This window comes from Pundamilia nyererei, unplaced genomic scaffold, assembly GCF_000239375.1.
Source record: "Pundamilia nyererei isolate P.nyererei 1_Seehausen unplaced genomic scaffold, PunNye1.0 scaffold00036, whole genome shotgun sequence".
In the NCBI taxonomy this organism is placed as follows: domain Eukaryota; kingdom Metazoa; phylum Chordata; class Actinopteri; order Cichliformes; family Cichlidae; genus Pundamilia; species Pundamilia nyererei.
In genome coordinates this window covers 1,335,908-1,355,067 of record NW_005187437.1, presented here as the reverse complement: position 1 = coordinate 1,355,067, position 19,160 = coordinate 1,335,908, and the positions used below count along the sequence as shown (strand labels likewise).

The window sequence follows — 19,160 nt, the reverse complement described above, 5'->3', positions numbered from 1 at the left end:
CTTTTCAAGGCACCCAAAGCGCTTTACAATGCCACTATTCATTCACTCTCGCATTCATACACTGGTGGAGGCAGCTACAGTAAGCATCTTCTACAGGTTAAAAAAAAACAGGGCAGCACAACTTGGGTTTTGAAAGTTTCATCAAGTTGCATCACAAACCACAAGACTTCTGGAGTACCAGAAGTACAGACAGCATGGCACAGATGTTTGCCTCTAATGCACAGCAACACATATGGTGAAAACCAAAAACAACACATCAACTGTCGAGCACGGCGGTGGGAGGGCGATGAGTTGGGCTTGTTCAGAAACCACAGGGCCTTGCCGTCTTGCACTCATTGAGTCAACCATAAACTTCCGTGTGTACCAACGTACTGTAGTCAGGAATGTGAGGCCATCTGTCTCATAGCTTTCTTTTTTAAAATTGTGTCATAAAACAGAGCAATGATGCCAAGTAACTTCTGCCCTGTTCAGTCCACTCTAGCATTCTTCTTATAGGATGGTAAATTCATGCATCTCAAAAAAGTCTTTTTGTTTTCATTACAGAACTTGTACATGAGCCTAATGTTACCATGACAATAACACATTTCAATGGCACTCGAAAGGTGACACTAACGTGGATGGTAAGTCAACTCACGATAAATGGTCTGTATTTATATAGCGCTTTACTAGTCCCTATGGACCCCAAAGCGCTTTACACGTCCAGTCATTCACCCATTCACACACATGTGATGGCAAGCTACATTGTAACCACCCTGGGGTGCACTGACAGAGGCGCCACCGGGCCCTCTGACCACCACCAGGCAACGGGTGAAGTGTCTCGCCTAAGGACACAATGACCGAAGCTGTCCAAGCCGAGGCTCGAACTGGCAACCTTCCGATTACAAGGCGAACTCCCAACTCTTGAGCCACGATCGCCCCAAAAAGAGCAGGAGCGGTGGATGGAACTGAATTTGTGAAAATACTTGGCTGTAAACGGCACTTCATCCATCAGTTTCTACCACTTTTTTTTTTACATTTTCATTTTCATCCACTACTCCCTGGACAGTGTTGAAACAGTTGAATACAGTATTTTCTTGTCTAGTCGGTCAAGCTGCATTTGTCTCAACAAAGTGCCCTCTTGTTCTTCAGCCAATGCCAGTAGGAGCAGCAGTGAGAAATGTGACATCGAATTCTTCGCAGTGTATTTGCACCAAGACCGTATATCACAACGACCATACTATTTACACATTTGTGTCGTACTCTGCTGCCAACATCTCTGTTATTGCCAAAAATGATGTGAGCGTGTCTCCTCCGGCAATCCTGCGAGTACCAGCTGAACCTGCATCAGATTTAGAAGGTAGGCGTGTAAAATGCATAGATATCAATATTGTGTATATTTATGTTCAAGTAGACCACAAAGCTGAATTTCTCTCTGGCAGCTTGCAACAAAACTTTGGCAGATGAAGAAATAAACAGGAGAACTTGTCTTGAGTGGTACGAGCTTCAAGATGCAAGTCCAGTGCCAAAAAATGTGATAACCTTAACAGGAAAGATGGGTAAAAGGAAGAAAAAAGAAGTAAGAAAGAGTAAGTTGTCTATTAAGTATGTTTAAGTTTGTTCCCTTTGTTCATGAAACGATTAAGATTTTACTCTCATTCATCTTATGTTTATGCCACCTTGTTTTCAAAATTATGGCATTAAAAACACCGTAGACCAAAGTAGCCTTTGTCTTTCTGTTACAGACCTGAAGGACTACATCCGTTACCTCTACTTTGAACACAGATGTCAACATGGGAGACCACAGACAGTTAAAATGTGCTTCTTTTATCAAAAAGAAGGTGGTAAGTGCTTTCATGAAAGCATACATGTGCAAGGTTTCTACAGACTTTCCCTTCCAGCTAGGAGGACTGCAACAAGTCAACCACATTAAAGAGCACATGCATGCATGTATAGATTAACTAAAGGGGAGAGCGAGGCCGGCTGGCACATTTTTTACTGTGTGATATTTCTCTGTCATGTGGTGAGATAAAATGGTCAAACCAATACCGACTAAAAGATAAACATCTCAGAAAGAAAAACATATTCAAAGATGACTGCTGAAAGGGGGATTCATGAATAAAATTACTCAGTCACGGCAGGATTTGTGAAAAACACAGCTTGTTTTCAGCTACACATGTCCGACCTTAAACATCAGTGAACAGCAAAAATATTGCAATATTTTTCCATTCATTCATCCATCAGTTTATTTTCTTAGCCAGTTGAGGGTTGTTAGGGCTGGGCGCAGGGTACACCCTACTCAGGTCGCCAGTATATCGCTGGACCAAGAAACAGACAATCAGTTTGCACCGATTACACACTAGTTAACCTAATGCACGCCTGAGTACCCACACAGTGTGAGCATGCAAACGGCACACAGAAATGCCGTTTGATAAAACGTTTTCATTAAATGAATACGCCCGTCATTCTCCAGCTCAAAATGACCTCTTCAGGCGTCGGTGATTTATTCAAACACAACATTAATACCACAATTAAATCCTATTTTTAAAAATCTTAACGCTATTTGCTATTTAATCTCAGTATTTAATATGAAATAATGAAGTCATGCATAAAATGCAACAGCACAAAAAGCTCTCAGCATAAAAGCATGAATAAGTATTGTGCTGCAGTAGATTCAGTCTTCTTTGAAGACAGACTGCAAACTAAAAGATTACCCACAAACCTCAGGATAGGCAGGGGGATGACCCCGCTCACTTTACTGAGATAATCTGCAAACTTTTGGAGAAAGAGAGTCAATGGCTATGTAAAAATATCTCAACTCCGTAATGTGTTTGACAGTGACATGAATGTTTTTAATTATTCTGGTTGATGCAGTGAAAGACTCAATGGCTGCTCTTCTCTATCAGCCTGTCAAGGCAGCTGCACCTTCAGCTGCAATGCCAACAAACCATGCATATAGCATTTCGTCAGAGATTCCCCAGATAGTGAGGCTTTCTAAGATCTCACGTTTGTAGAGAATTCAGCTGTTGTTTGGGCTGTAACCTCTTTCAAGGTTCAGTACTCAAAAACAGAGGGGAGGATACATTTTTATTCCCACTAGGGATTAAAGAAGAACAGAGACGCGTAGTTCAAAAGCAAAGGGAATCACCCATCATCGCCAGGAATTATCACTAATAATAATAATAATACATTTTCTATATCGCTGTGGGTAGAAAAGGTATTTAGGGGGAGGGGGCTTTTGATTGTTTTGTGTTCACATTGCAGAATTGCAAAGTTGGACTCTTCTCAAAATTTTGCAACCTTCAGCAAGCTCTCAGCTCCTAGCCATCATAATTACTGCAGCAGATACAGACCTTGGTCAGTTTGAACAACAGCATCACTTAAGTATTGAATTGACTGATTTAATTAAGCAAATAGGTAAAAGCCTTTCAGTAGAATAATTACTGCAATGATTAATATGTTTTAGCTAGCAAAGGTAAACTATCGTGATGACTGTGATCAGATATCACTTTAAATCATAAACAATCAACAGTAGAACACAAGGCTAAGATTAGCAGTGAAAGTAAGAACATTAACACACAGTGTAAATGGGGTAAAGGGAGGTGTACTAAACAGCTGTGCAATCTTAAGAAAACCACTTATTAGTGAGACAGTGCTTTAGTTTGCAGCAGAAAGATTGAAGTAAAGGTCATGTGGTCTGATGGGCGATTAGGTAATAAAATGTAATGATGCACCAACCTGTGGGGCCAGTGTTGTGATCTGTGGGTGTTTCAGTTGGTCTGGACTAGGTTCTGCTACTTTAAGTAGTGCCCTTTACCTGCTCAAGTACATATTAATTGTGAGTTGTGGGCCAGTTAGCAAGCGTAAAATTTAGTTCCCAAGATTTGCTAAAGTGAGAAGCTAACACGCTAATTATGATATATTACTGAATCCAAGTTTAGACCAGTTCTCTAGGCAGTTAACATTAAGCTGAACAAAAAAAACGACGTGCACCACACACTCATCGAGTGCAAATCAAAATCACTGAGCACAACACATTTTGTCTCCTGCTGCAAAAGGATTATTATTTTAATTCTTTTTTTAAATTTTAGTACCGCTGAAGGAACCTCAGGAGGTCGCCACATTTGACGAAACAGACATTTCTGCTGACCTGTCCTGGAAAGCGATTCCTCTTGCGTACCAGCAAGGCTTCCTGACACATTACCGCCTGTGCTGGGTAAAAATCAGTTCACAGGATGAGCCCGAAGGTGTGAAAATCACTTCTTTGAACTCTAACTGCTTCTAAGTTCTGCAAAAGGAAACACTAACTGACATTGAGAAACATAAATTTCCAAACTGTAATAACGAAATTGTTTGTCTTTTTTTTTTCCCTGCTTTTTTTTGGGGGGGGGGCTGTTAGCGTGCCACAACATACCAGCTTCAGAGACAAGATACCACCTGGAAAACTTGAAAGCTGGAAGCAAATATAACATCACCCTAGCTGGGGTGACACAAGTGGGAGAAGGGCCTGAAGCCACAGCAATCATCAACACCAAGCCAGGAAAACCAATGAATGGTATCAGAGCGAACTCTCACGTTAAAATCATTTGTTTTTAGTAAAGCTAATATATGTTAGCAAGGTTTTTTCCTTAGGGTCTCTAACCGGCTTTGATTTGCATAAATATTTTATGGTACAAACTTACCATATGTAATGATTGCTGTGAGATTTTAGCTTCATTTATCAAATACGTTTCAATATATAGTTTTTGAAAAATTGTCATTGATACCTTCAAGATATTCACGCTCCACGCTTGAACATGAATATCTCAAGAAGTAATAAAGTGAAACAGTTTTTCACAGAGCTGTGGTATAAAGTTGAGTTCAAACTTTATATTTCAAAGAGTGAACTCATTATATTAGTTCAAACCTTGGAGCTAATTTTTTTGTAAAAATCAGATATGGTCTAGCAGAATTACTAATTTTCTCCTCTCCTCCCCGTATTAGTGTGGTTGAGTTTCGGCTTGCTGTTTGTCTTCTTTTTATTCTCAACAACGTGCACCGTTGTCTTGAAGAAGTAAGTAAACTTTTTTTTCCCATTTTAAAAACAAACCTGCAGACTACAATATGCATACAGTATGTTTGTTTAGTACTTGTGAAAAACAAGTGAAACATGGTCAGCAGCCACTGTCAATGTAACTTCTGATCATCAGACGTGTCTCTTAATTGAAAGAAAGTAAAAGTTTCTCATGAAGTTCTTGTTTATCTGTTTTTTTCATCTTTAGGATCAAAGTCAAGATTTTTCCTCCTGTGCCAAAGCCTGTTATTACAGATTTCATCCCCCATCAATCAAAGACTCAGGTAAAAGGCCGTTGCTTGGATTTTCAGCTGTTAAGGATTTGATGTTCGTTCCCAGTGTGGTTATTTAGGTAGTTATAGTCAAAGAAATTTGGGGGTTTAAACAGTTTTGCTAATTGGTTGGTGTTTTGGTGGTTCTGTGGATTGGAGGTGGAGAGCTTGGCTTTTTTGATTCCTGATTACTGAAATATCATCCTCTCAGGGATATTTGAGTGTGTGTGAGAGTTTGTCCTGCAATCTTAATGAGAAGGCATTCAACTGCGCACTTTGAGGTCCGTCGGAGTATGGGGTATCAGTCCCTGTATAATCACTGTGAGAGGTCGGTCTGCATCTCCAGATGTCACTGATTCTGTTTATGGGGAGGTTAAGGGTGTTTGTTTTGGTGGTCTCGGGATATCTTCTCTGCTCTTTGCAGATGATGTGGTTTGTTATGGTTTAATCAGGTATGTCCTCTCACTCACACTGGGACTGTTTGAGGCCGAGTGTGAAGCAACTGGGATGAGAATTCACAGTGACACTCCTTGGCTAAGCCGCTGCAGCTGGAAAAGGGTCCACTCTGGGTTAGGAATGAGTTTCTGCCACAAGGGGAGAAATTTAAGTATCTTGTGGTATTGTTCATGAGGGGAGAGGGGACACTGGTAGATAGATTTCTGCAGCGTCTGCAGTGAACTGAATGCTGTGACAGTCTGCTGCAGTGAAGAAAATGGATGAATGGTTTCCAAATTTACACACTTGTGAAGGTCCACTTGATGCAGATATCATCATCAGATGGTGAGCATGAGACTCTGTCCATGTAGACATTAAAATACAGTGCAGGGGCCCTTCAGTCAAGTGGAGTTGTAAAAGTATAATAGTACTGAACTCATGGTGAGCCTTGTGCAGGACTTACAGTCCTACAGTGTTTCCATCATGCACAGGACTTTGGCTACACAGTGAAAGACCAAAGTAACCAAAGCAGGCATGCTTGCATGCAACCCTCAAAAGCCAAAAGCGTGTAGCCCAACTACATGTAGGTGCAATGCAAACTAGCTTAAAGCTGGGCTTGAACAGGAAAGAAATTTTGATTTCACAACAAGCATGGAAAAAAATTAGAAATTTAAAAAGATAAGAAGAAGATGAGAAGAAGGGTATGGACTGATTTTTATATAGTGCTTTTCTACTCTCCCGCAGCACTCGAAGCACTGGAGAGCTTTCATTGTTTTCAGTACTCGGCAAAGAAATATATCAGTTAATACTTCTGTGCTCTTCATGGGAGAGGCGAAGCAAATGTAACAGCAAAAGCACAAAGACAAGCACACTTACCCCCCACTGCACAGCACATGTAGACGGGTGTCTGTAAAGCTCTGCGCAACACCAATGCACAAAAATGTTCCATGCATTATGGTTGATGTGTTGGTCCATTTTGTACTCACGTTTATGGGACGCTTTGCATGCTGTAGTCTCCAAAACGATGGTTCCCGCTTCAGTTTTGTAATAGAAACAGAAGAAGTGAAAACAGGATGCAACTTTCCAAGTTTTTCTGCAGAACGTGTCATTATTTTTAGTTTTTACTGCAGTTTCAACTCTTTTCCTTCTCAGATTCTCAAATTTATGCATGATAAAAACCAAAATGACACCAAAGCACACAGTGTAGCATTTGGAGTTTAATTTTTTCCCACGTGCTTCCATTAACAACGGTGTTACCAGTTAGCATAGACTGGTAACTGGTGTTACCAGTTAGCATAGACTGTCTGTTGGTTGGGGGGCTTTCACTCCATGGGACCATCATTCACTGACTTCTATTTTTCGTTGTTTTCTTTTTTCTTTACTGTTTGGTTGGACTTTCTGTCAGAAAGCCCTGAGGCAGATTTCTCTCAAGTGCAACAAGTTCCTCTTCTGTTTTCTCAGTTACCAGCATGACTAGTCCAAACCACCCCAGGTACTGTGAAGGCAGCTGTTCTCATTTACATGACCACAGCAGGTTTTGACCTGCTTAAAAAGCTATTGTTGTTTTCTCTTGTGAGGCCGGGCTGAACTTTTCATGTTTCTGAAGTCTGCTCCAAATTGTTGCTCGATGCATCCAGTTTGCTTTAATTAGCCTTTAACCTCCTAGGACCCGGCGTCCACATATGTGGACATCACATTTTGGATTATTTAGACCAAAAGTCTTATGAGGACATCATACTGCTACTGTTCTATTGAAATTTTAAACGAATATCCTCATATGTGGCTCTCATTTTTCTTAGAAACAAAAAATAGGTAAAAAAAATAAATAAAAAATCTGGTAATTCTTTGTTTTTACATTCATCAGGTCCCAATCACCCCAAATATCAAAGAGAAATTAAAAATGCATGCCGTGGAAGAGTTCGGGTCTTAGGAGGTTAATATTGATCACAGTGTTCTTAGGCCAAGAAAATCATTGACATACATTGGAAAGGCAAGCACCTGTATATATAATTTACTGAATTTTAAACAAAGAACAAGCAAAGAGGTCCAGGAAACTGCAGACCTGACTGTGATGAGATATTATGCTCTCAAGATCTGGACTATAAAATCAATTCCCCACTGACCTTTGTAACTGCTAAATGGAATAAGTTTGAAATCATAGTGACGGAGGCCATTCTTGAATAAAAGGCATGAGACAGTCCATGTGGAGTTTGGTAAACTGCATGTAAAGTTCTCAAAACGCATGAGAAAAAAGATCATCTAGGTCAAAAACATAACTATGAGGGCAGAACTCAAAGCACTATGTCTGGGAAACAGTAACAAGAAGTAAAACTGCAAATGATGGAAAGTTGAATGTCTGTGGTTGCTAAGTGGGCATTGCTGAAATGACTGGATGCTTTGGCCAAATATTTTTCCAGCAAATACTCTGACCGATCTATTGAAAGCCAATGTGGCAGAACCACAGACTTTTCATTTGACCAAAAAGCAGAACTGTCGACTATGTGCAAGAGAAGTATGCAGCCACAGTACCATGACCAGTGATGGGTGGACCACTGTTTTGACCATTGTCAATTTTTTTTTGCCGAATGTGACATGTGCCCTATTGAAAAAGACAAAACGCAAGCAACTGAGACAAAAATGAGCTCAACTCATTGCGTCAGTGAAAACAGTACACAAAGGGTGTGTATGTATAAAACCTGTACGTACCTTTCAACACTGATGGTCCTTTTATCAGATGTGCACACTGGTCCCCCTCCTTTTTTAGGACACCACTTCGATGTTTTCCAAAAAGAGTTTCAAATTTTAATTTGTCTGACCACAGAATATTTTCAATGAGCTTTAACCCACATTTTCATATCTACAACTGATAAAACCTTTTATCCCATGTAATTACAAATACTTACTAAATCTGTTCTCTGATAATGTGATAAAACAGGAAATCCTAGAGAAGAAAGAGGAGGTGCACGATGAGCTGACGCTGCTCAAACTTTATCCAGAGGGAAAGTCTGTCTCAGAGGAAGCAGAAGATGTCCGCGTTGTCCGGGACGAGTGGGACGATGGGACTGATGAGGACGTAGACCACGACAGGAGTACCTTGGAAGAATGCAGCGACGACTGTTCGAGCCCCGGCTCTACAGATGAGGAGCAGAGGAATTCCAAAGGAGAAATTACGGACCTTGAGCAAGTGGACAATGAGCTTGCCATGCTGATATACAAGAACGGCTTGGTGTTTGACATGAAGACAGAATTACCTTAAATGGATTTAACTAAAGACTTTTCAGCATCACAGCACAAAAGAACCTAAGCACTTGCTGACCGAATGAAGGATCTTAGCAATAATATATTAATCAGCAAAAGTATTTTGCTGTTTTTTTTTATTTGACATTAACGGACTATCTTGTTTGTTCATTGACATACAGTAGGGGAAATGATTATTTGATCCACTGTGAATGTGTAAGTTTGCTTACTTTGCAAAGACATTTTTATGGTACTTTCATTTTGTATGCAACTGAGTGAAATAGGTATTTGATCATAACTTAGTACTTAGTGAAGAAACCCTTGTTGGGAAGCACAGCGGTAAGACTTTTCTTAGGTTTAGACACATCCCAGGAAAGGTTTTGGCCCATTCCTCTTTATGGACACTCTCTAAATGCTTTAGGTCTTTTTGCTGCCTCTTGGCACAGACGCCTCAGCTCCTTCCACTCAGGTCTGGAGACCGGCTAGGCCACTTCCTGACCTTAATATGCTCCTTCTTTAGCCACTTCTCTGGCAGTATGTTTTGGGTCGGTGCCATGCTGGAAGACCCATCCATGACCAATCTTCAGTGTTTTGTCAGAGGGAAGGAGGTCCTTATCCAAGATTTTATGGTATATGGCCCTGCCCATTGGTCCCTTAATGACCTGAAGCCGTCCTGCACCCTTAGCAGAAAAACAGCACCAAAGCATAATGTTTCAGCCTCCGTGCTTCACTGTCGGGATGGTGGTATTTGAGTCATACTCAGCATTTCTCTTTAGTTTCATGTGAGCACTGCACTTTCTGCCAGGCCTCCTCTGAATCATTTAGATGTTCACAGATATTAACTTTAAAACAGGCATGTACATGTGCCTTCTTAAGAAGGGGGAACTTGCAGGCATTGTAAGATTTCAATCCATTGTGGTGTAGTGCATTGATGGTTAACAAGCTCCTCCTGTGTAGTTTTGGGCCAATTCGTCACCTTTCTCCTGATCATCCTCACCCCACGAGACAACCTCTTGCACGGATCCAGATCAAGGGTGATTGATGGTCATTTTATATTTTATTTCCTCGATTTCCCACACTTGTCTCTGACGTCCTCTGAAGGCTCTTTGGGTGTGGTTTATACACATAGTGAGTTGAGATCAGGAGTATCTGTACTTGATTGATTTACTGTCATTTAATCAATTAATCAATCCATGGGAGTCAGAATTCTGGCTAGGTTATAGGGTATCTGTAGAATGCACTCCACACACACTGGTTATGCTCACAAGTTTATTTAGGGTTTTATGCAACAACCCACAGTCTGGTCAGCACTGGTCTCAGCTTTTCCAACCCTCCTCTCTGGTCTTCCACCTCACTAAAAAGGGAAAAAGACTGTCATCAGTCCAAAAGCCACCAGCTGTGCTCTCACCTGCCTCCCCAGCACCGCCCCGTTGAGCTCACTGCACCACTCCTCCCCTGCAGCTAAGCCAGGGACCACACCTCCGTCACAGTATCAAATACTTACTTCACTCAATGATGTACAAATGAATTTATAACGTTCATGTAATGTGGTTTTTTTTCACCTTTCTACACTAAAATGAAACTTCCATAGAAATGAGAGACTTTAATTATTTTCTTTGTAAGGGACGACATGTGCAAATTCAGCAAGGGATCAAATAAGTAGTGCCCCCACTGTAAGGAGGCCAGTACATGAAAGAAGGAGGGTTAAACATTCTCATACTTTATCACTTTACAGTGTCAATAAATGTTTGTTTGTTTTTTATTTGTGGAATAAAGAAATCTTTGTTAATACTTGTTTGACTTTTTCAAACTTTCTAAAAAGCAAATTTGCCTCAGTGGTTTTAGTTCATTGCTATTATCTTGAGGCAACAACGTGAAACTGTCAGACACAAGCTACCAAAGGATAATTCAGTCAGTTGGAATTTGCTTTAAGTGCTGACTTTAATTATCCATCATACACTTGCTGTGAAAGAAAGCAGATTTGTATTATTATTATTCAAAGCAAAAGTTAATTCACTTTTTGCAGTATGTTTTTGCAATGACAAGAAAATAAAACAAAAACAACTCATGTTGGCCAGTGTAATGTAACAGGAAAGACAGAGAAGCTGTGTTTATGATCGCTGAGCAGTACAAATGTGAGCCTGTTGAGAGGTAATGGTATGACAGGAAGTGGTCGCAAAAAAGAAAACCCAATGACCTTAAAAAAGGCAGCTCATCAAAAACCACATTACTCATTACTAAAGAGACTTCTGTGGCATTCAGATCGAAAGTTACATTGTTCAGAGTAGAGCGTGTCCTGTTTAATTCTCAAAAAGTGATGACAACCTACTTGCGTTTCCCACCCTGCTGCAATTTGCATTCCCAGAACTGGAAGAAGAAAAGATTTTCCTACTTCAGATTTTAAGAATAAAAGAAGCAAGATGATCACTCTGTTCTGTTGTGTGTTCATTTCTTACCACAGAGATTAAAATCGTCTGGTCAGAGCAGAAGATTTTAATCTCTGTGGTAAGAAAAAAAAACATCTGATAAGCAATGCCTGTGGTTAAAATACTATCACAGGATACCATAGTGTATGTATAAATAAAGTACAGTCATGCTCATAGTTTAACTGAAGTTTCAGTTTTTATCAACACAACTATTCTCACATTTGATGTTGCAGATTCAGTCAGTTTTTGATTTGGTGACGTCAGGCATCCAATACCTCTGTGCTTGTTCTTGTGCACACAAGCATTCACTCCTCTGCTTTCACACACATATGGACTTGAGTGACATGCCACTGTTAGTCTATAGGGTTTAATATGATGTTAGCCCAACCTTTGCAGATATAACATCTTCAGCTCTTCTGGGAAGGTTTTCCACAAGGTTTAGGAGTATTTATGGGAATTTTTGGACCATTCTTCCAGAAACACATTTGTGAGGTCAGACTGATGCTGGATGACCAGGCTGCGTTCTCTCAGGTTGAGGTCAGGACTCTGTGCAGGCCAATTGAGTTCTTCTACATCTTTATGGACCTTGCTTTGTGCGCTCGTGCACAGTCATGTTCTAATCCAGAAGGGGCCATGCCCAAACTGTTCCCACAAGCTTGGTGTAAAAATGTCTTGGTATGCTGAAGTATTAAGAGTTCTTCTCACTGGAACTAAGGAGCTGAGCCCACCTCGCGAAAGACAACTGTACACCATAATCCCCCCCTCCACCAAACTTTACACTTGGTACAGTTCTCCTTGCCAGACCCAGACTCATCCATCGGATTGCCAGATGGTGAATTGTGATTCGTCACTCCAGAGAACACATTTGAATTTTAGATAGAAAAAAGTGTTTAAGCACCTTGTCTAACATTCACACACACACAGACTCAAACTCTGATGACTGCATGAGCAAAGATGTTCTGAGCCTGGTTACGCTGGATGTTTCTTCCTGTTGAAAGGGAGTTTTTCTTTCCCACTGCTGCCTTGCTTTCTGAAAGTTCAGGTTTTCTCTGTATTATTTTAGGGTCTTTACCTTATCATATAAAGAGCCTTGTGGTGTGATTTGGCGCTATATAAATAGAAATGACTTGAATTAGTTTCATATGGTCTTAGACAAGTTACAGTCTTTTGCTTTGACATCATTTTAATGAGCTAGACTTTTTCACTGGAAAGCCTCATTCATTTCAACTCAACAATGTCAAACCACATTCTCTGCATATTAGCACAGTCTGTGTGCAGAACTGGCCTCTCTGCATTCCAGTCCTATCACATTTACTGCACAGAAAAATCTGATAAAGGAGGCCCCAGCTCATATACTATTGTATTGTTTACATACAGGCTTTGCAATTGATACTTTTTTTTTATATTCGCAACATTTTACACATATAGACTTAACTGGCAACCAAGAAGTGCTACTTTAATACAGGCCTACCGTATGAATAGAATGACAGACACATTTTATGGATATTTACTGTTACAATCTAGTTTTGTCTCCTATAGGATCAATGCTTCACACGGGACATCTCAACTGAAACACCTGTGCACGTGACTGTGGCGCCCTCTAGTGGTCGGCACAAAGGAAGGAGGTACAGCAAGCAGCCGGTAGGTGAGGTCACCACCGTGTTCGGCACAGGACTACAGACAGGCAACTGTTTACCATCCATCCTGGAACAATCGACTTTATCCAGAGTTGTGAAGCCATGACCGGGCCAGTCGTGCCATTGGCATCCTGTTAACTCTGCTGAAAATGCCCTATGCGTGTTGCTATGTGCTAGAAGATGGCGGAGTCAGATGGTGGGGAATTTGCTCCAAAAGATACGCAGAACAGGTGGGTGAGGGCGTGGGGAGTCCACGGTGTTGTCTTGGGTGTCCGGTGTTTCCCTGATGGGAGTTCCCACGGCTCCGGGACTCGAGCTCGATCCGAGTCCGTCAGAACGGTTCGAAGCGCCGCGGCGTAAATCAAGGAAACACCGAGGCGGTGTCCGGGCCTCCAGGCACCAAGACTACCTGCTCCTTTTTATCGATACAGCAAAGAAAAAAGAAGTTCAGAATGGAGGCTAGACAACCGTAACACAACCTGCTATATTTTAACAGTTTTATTAATAATTTTTATGATAGACTAATAAATAGGTCACAACTTTGAAGCGATGCTAATTTGCTTTAAATGTCACCACAAAACTGCGAGCACATCCGCGGAAAGTCTGTTTCTGTTTTGTTATGGCTCAAATATCTTCTTCAAAATCAGATTAGGCATGTTTTTAAAAATTCTGATATTTAAAAAACAAAACAAAAACATAATGCAGACCGTAAGCATTTCGTTTATTTTAATGAGGAGGTTTCCCCACTGGAGACATGCAGGTGCACTTAATTACGTCAACGTGATAACCGTAGGACACGCCATCATTAAGTATTAAGAGTAACACTGCCAAAGCTAAATGGAACACGTTTGCATTTTTTATTATTTTACACGGGCAAACAACCACGTTAGTCCAGATATATAAAAGAAGACTCTCCGTTTTCTTCCCTTCACCTGTTTTGTGTGCGCGCATGTGCGCAGTTTCCACTTTGTTTTCCTTTTATTTTGACATGCACAGACAGAGATGAATATTATTTGCTCAGCAGATACCCAGGTACTCGAGCTTTTCTACAAACAAATAGGAAATTTGTCAGGAATTAATTTTCCCATGCAAATACACAGGATCAGTCATACAACTACTGCAGGGATCCTCGCACTGTTTTAAGCTGTTTATTCCAGACCTGCACTTTTTTGCCGTTTTATTTTTTTCCAGTACCAACCAGCAGCGTTTGCATTCTCTAAATTATTTTGTTGGCTCTTGTGAGATGAACTAATACAACCTCCAAAGCAAGAAAATGCCTATTTGGGCTACATTGTATTTGTTAGCTTTTGACAAAATAAAGGTGAGAGTCAGAGGAACGAATCTTTTTGATCGTACCAGCATCACTTGATATTCAAGATCAATACTGGGGTATGAAAATTGCAAGACTGGTTATTTTTATACACACAGTTCTCAGTTCTCAATTACTTTTTTAGGATTCCAAAAAATTTTTTTACACCAGGGTGATTATAATTTCTCCTATTAGGGCAAGAAAACTGATTTCTTGTTAAATGAAGCATATCAGGGGGGAAAAGTGCAAGCAAAAATGTATGTAAGCTTGTTGCTCATCTGAGGTTATATATGTACTTTGAATAAATGTGTTTGCAGTGATGTCAGGGAGAACTTCCTTTTCCTTGAGTGCTGACAAAGTGATGCTTTTTCATGTACCTATGATGGTGTGTCCACCAGATATACTTACTTGCTCTCAGTAAGCCACTGTAATTGTGGCAGATAGATTTCAGTTTTTTATGTCTAGCAGTAAAGTGCACAGCACTATCTCTTCCCCTCACCATGACTCCAGTGTACAGACACATTCTCGCTAATGCAAAGACACCGAACAGAATGCATTTCTCCCTGGCCGACTCTAGCAGATTAGATTAAATTTTCATCACAGCAATGCTTTCACCAGACGCAACTTATTGATCTCTTGGACTATGCAGCATGTTTGAAAAGGCGGTAATAGCTTTTAGTAACTGAAAAATTAAGCTGAGTACAGAAACTAAGATCAGGGGAGATGTGAAAAAAGGAACAATCACTTGAGTGACTTGAGGCCTTTTTCTCTTTACAGTATGGCAAACAAGAATAGCACCCTTCGCTGTACTTTCTCAGCCCCGAGCCACAGTTCCACCCTCCTTCAGGGCTTGTCTGTGTTACGGGCTCAGGGCCAGCTACTTGACGTCGTGCTGGCCATCAACGAGGAGCGCTTCCAGGTCCATAAAGCAGTGCTGGCCGCCTGTAGTGATTACTTCAGGTTAGTCTAAGGCATGAGACTTCACACTGCCCGATTTGCATTCATAACTGGAAGCTTTTAGCTGGAATGGAGGGAAAAAAACCAGTTACATCAATTTAAAGTTAAATACACATCTCGGTAATGTAAAAATACATTCTCAGTCTCCTGTATGTCAGTGAATTCATATTTGCCAAATGATATAACGATATCGTATATTAGAGAAGCAGAAATTGAGAAAGTTTTAAAACATATTAAAACGTTTTAATATTTAGATAATTGTACAATAACATAAAAATGCAGGAAAAGGTAAGCTTACTGCTTTGCACACTAGTTTTTGGTTCATCTGCACCAGACCTGAAACAATCAATGACTCAGGAAAAAAGGGCCTTTTTTTATTTATTTATTCATTTTATTTTACGTAGAGCAATGACTCTGACTCCATTGCCATTCAACAGTAAAGTAAATGTATGCAGTTTTGAATTCCAAGGGACCGTAAAATATCACGTAGTTTACTTACACGTCCTTGTGTTTCAGAGCTATGTTCACGGGAGGCATGAGGGAGTCGAACCAAGATACCATTGAGCTGAAGGGTTTGTCTGCCCGTGGGCTGAAACACATCATCGACTTTGCCTACAGTGCAGAAGTCACTTTAGACTTGGACTGCATTCAGGATGTCCTCGGAGCTGCTGTCTTCCTCCAAATGGTTCCTGTCGTGGAGCTCTGCGAGGAGTTCCTCAAGTCAGCGATGAGCGTTGAGACCTGCCTGCACATCGGCCAGATGGCCACCACGTTCAGCTTGTCCTCCTTGAAGGAGTCGGTGGATGCCTTCACCTTTTGCCACTTCCTCCAGATTGCAGAGGAGGATGATTTCCTGCACATTCCCATGGAGCGCCTCACCTTCTTCCTTCAAAGCAACAAACTGAAGAACTGCAGTGAGATCGACCTCTTCCACGCCGCCATCAGGTGGCTCCAGTACGACGAGTCTCGCCGGGCTCAAGCCAGCAGCGTCCTCTGCCACGTGCGGTTCCCCCTCATGCGCTCTTCAGAGTTGGTGGACAGCATTCAGAGAGTGGACATCATGGTGGAGGATGTTCAGTGTCGCCAGTATCTCCTCGAGGCCTTCAACTACCAGATCCTTCCCTTCCGACAGCATGAAATGCAGTCCTCACGGACACTCATTCGCTCTGACGTCATGTCACTCATCACCTTTGGTGGGACGCCCTACACCGACAACGATCGCACAGTCACCACAAAGGTGTACTGTCTTCCAGATGTCGCATCCCGTCAGTTCAAAGAGCTTACGGAGATGGAGACGGGGTGCAGCCATGCTTGTGTTGCCGTACTAGACAACTTTGTCTACGTCGTCGGCGGACAGCACTTACAGTATCGTAGTGGCGAGGGGGCGGTGGACAGCTGTTTCCGCTACGATCCACATCTGAACCAATGGCTGCGCATTCCACTCATGCAGGAGGCTCGTATCCAGTTTCAGCTAAATGTGCTGAATGGACTGCTGTACGCCACTGGAGGGCGCAATCGATCTGGCAGCCTGTCATCTGTAGAGTGTTACTGCCCAAAGAAGAATGAGTGGTCATATGTGGAACCATTAAAACGCCGGATTTGGGGTCATGCGGGGACTTCCTGTCAAGAGAAGCTGTATATCTCAGGAGGATACGGCGTCTCATTGGATGACAAGAAAACTCTTCACTGCTACGATCCGGCGACAGACCAGTGGGACTTCAGAGCTCCCATGAATGAACCCAGAGTGCTGCACACCATGATCAGCACCAGGGATCGGGTTTACGCCCTGGGCGGCCGCATGGACCATGTTGACCGTTGTTTTGATGTGCTAGCGGTCGAGTATTACATTCCAGAGAACGACCAGTGGACCACAGCCAGTCCTATGAGGGCCGGCCAGTCTGAAGCGGGCTGCTGCCTTCTAGACGGGAAGATTTACATCGTCGGAGGTTACAACTGGCACCTGAACAATGTCACAAGTATCGTTCAGGTGTACAACACAGAGACAGATGAGTGGGAGAGGGATTTGCATTTTCCAGAATCCTTTGCTGGGATTGCTTGCACACCAATTATACTTCCACAAAACATCACACAGCGCTAAGCAGAAGACCTACGACTGTGAAGATTTATTCCATGTGCTCTTTCTGCCGACTGTTGAGTCAACACAAGGTGTGATCGTTTTGTGTGCGTGAGTGTGTGCGTGTTTATATGTTCATATGAAGAAATTGACCTAAAAAGCCACAGTACTGTTATTTGGGTATTACTCTGTAGCTTCAGAGGGTTCGTTCATATTTATTCCACATGAAGGGTCTTTATTTTGAGTTGTTCTGAATTTATGAACTAAAGTTATAAATTACACTTGTAGTTGTCTGAGATGTGTTTAATACATAAACTGAAAAGGATTTTTTTTCAAACATTTGTACCATTTGGAAAATAGTAGAGCAGATACTTTAACGAAGCGTAAACGGTAATAGTAGCACTAACTACCCCAAGTTTTATTGATCAAGGGCTTCAGTTACACACAGCAAAAATGTCTCTAGACATAATTATCATTTAGAGTATGCTACAATTTATCCAGTGACAACATTTAAACTCAACCTTTATAATGTTGGACAGCTTGATTGTACATTGGTTTTTTTATTTAATTTATTTTTTTGTGCTATGTTGTAATTATTTAACAACCGTTAGTGTTTTAAAGTCTATTTACTAATCAGCAAACCTCGTATCAATGATGGCACACAAACGAGTATTGTATGTGTTTAAACTGTGAATTTTTATTAGTTATTCCACGTTAGTCTTTTTTTTCCCTCTTTTTCAAACTACTACTGCCCTCATTTGTTTCAGTTCTTGCTAATGACTCAGACAACATAACAAACCAGTATGGACCTCTTATGGCAGCTACATCAATACTTAATGTGTGTGCATGTGTGTCTGTTGATCTGTTGCTGCTCTCTTTATGTAAAGCAGCCGCTACAGCTTGCTTACCATAAAAGGTTTGTCCTTAAACAACAGTGACATTTAAATTTTCTGACTGTAATTGTCTGTTAAAATGTGACAAGCAACATTTTTGCACAAATCCTCAAAGTACAATTTATACAGAAAACATGCTCATGTTATTCACGTCCTATTCTTACTATTTTTGCACTTTATATCTACAAATGCATATTATGAAGGCTGTTGTAGGTTTAAAAAATGGATGTTGAATTGGTGAATGAGGATTATATTTAGTGTTAAAGTCAGAAATGCACAAGAATCAACTCTAAAAAAATCTTATTTGTCAAGGAACTACTTCACTTTGCATTTGTAGCAGGGTGAACGAGCATCTGTCAGTCTGTTCCCGATCCAGTTATCACCTCATTCGCACACGTGTTCTTCTAAATAACCATGGCTAGATGTCATTGTCACTGTAGGCTAAAATCATGTATCAAGTATTAAGGTTATTATTTAATTGAGACTTATGCTGCAGGCAGATGGTCCAAGGTTCATCAAGCCATGCAAAGTAAAGTGTTGTGGTTCCTTACCCCTTTTTCCTGAGGGTTTTCTTGCTTGTATATATCCAATTTTAACCTCATTAAATTCCTCCGTCTTTCTAAGATTTCTCAGCAAATGTGTGAGTGTATAATCTCAGATTATACCAGGTTTTTTTGTGTGTGTGTGCAAAGAGACAAACTTCCTGTTTTTGTTGTTTTTGTTTTGTTTTGTTTTTTCCAGGAACTGGCCGTGTGATGGTGAGAAGCCTCCTCATTTTTTTTTCTTTTCTTTTTAAATTTTTATTATTTTTTTAAACTATCAACTGTCTGCCTTGGTGTGTCTTTGTCTTGTTCTTACCTGTACCAGTAACAGCACATTACATCATTAAAG

At 41.0% G+C, this 19,160-nt stretch overlaps 2 protein-coding genes across 3 annotated transcripts in view; both read left to right on the top strand.

Moving 5' to 3' along the window:
• The window catches only part of il12rb1 (interleukin 12 receptor subunit beta 1), a 17,729-nt gene extending 6,982 nt beyond the window's left edge, over positions 1-10,747 (top strand). The window contains exons 7-15 of the mRNA XM_005730374.2: positions 544-620; positions 1,129-1,336; positions 1,419-1,565; positions 1,722-1,820; positions 4,068-4,223; positions 4,376-4,531; positions 4,960-5,029; positions 5,238-5,313; positions 8,672-10,747. Coding sequence (XP_005730431.2) covers positions 544-620; positions 1,129-1,336; positions 1,419-1,565; positions 1,722-1,820; positions 4,068-4,223; positions 4,376-4,531; positions 4,960-5,029; positions 5,238-5,313; positions 8,672-8,992 — 1,310 coding nt within the window. The 3' untranslated portion in view covers positions 8,993-10,747. The remainder of the gene's footprint in view (positions 1-543; positions 621-1,128; positions 1,337-1,418; positions 1,566-1,721; positions 1,821-4,067; positions 4,224-4,375; positions 4,532-4,959; positions 5,030-5,237; positions 5,314-8,671) is intronic.
• Positions 10,748-12,602: 1,855 nt separating this feature from the next.
• klhl26 (kelch-like family member 26) lies at positions 12,603-18,105 on the top strand. 2 transcript variants are annotated; one of them, XM_005730263.1, is made up of 3 exons: positions 12,603-13,266; positions 15,123-15,305; positions 15,819-18,105. In XM_005730263.1, the coding sequence occupies exons 1-3, from the start codon at positions 13,217-13,219 to the stop codon at positions 17,398-17,400; spliced, it is 1,815 nt and encodes a 604-aa protein (XP_005730320.1). In that variant the 5' UTR covers positions 12,603-13,216; the 3' UTR covers positions 17,401-18,105. The 2 variants fall into 2 exon arrangements, with proteins under 2 accessions (XP_005730320.1, XP_005730321.1); XM_005730264.1 differs by lacking the exon at positions 15,123-15,305.
• The last annotated feature ends 1,055 nt before the right edge of the window (positions 18,106-19,160 follow it).

Bases quoted from the DNA above. Each gene is read 5' to 3' on its own strand.
- klhl26 (XM_005730263.1), top strand. From the start codon at position 13,217: ATGGCGGAGTCAGATGGTGGGGAATTTGCTCCAAAAGATACGCAGAAC. The intron at 13,267-15,122 runs GTGGGTGAGGGC...TTCTCTTTACAG, and splicing joins CCAAAAGATACGCAGAACAG to TATGGCAAACAAGAATAGCA. The intron at 15,306-15,818 runs GTTAGTCTAAGG...CTTGTGTTTCAG, and splicing joins GCCTGTAGTGATTACTTCAG to AGCTATGTTCACGGGAGGCA.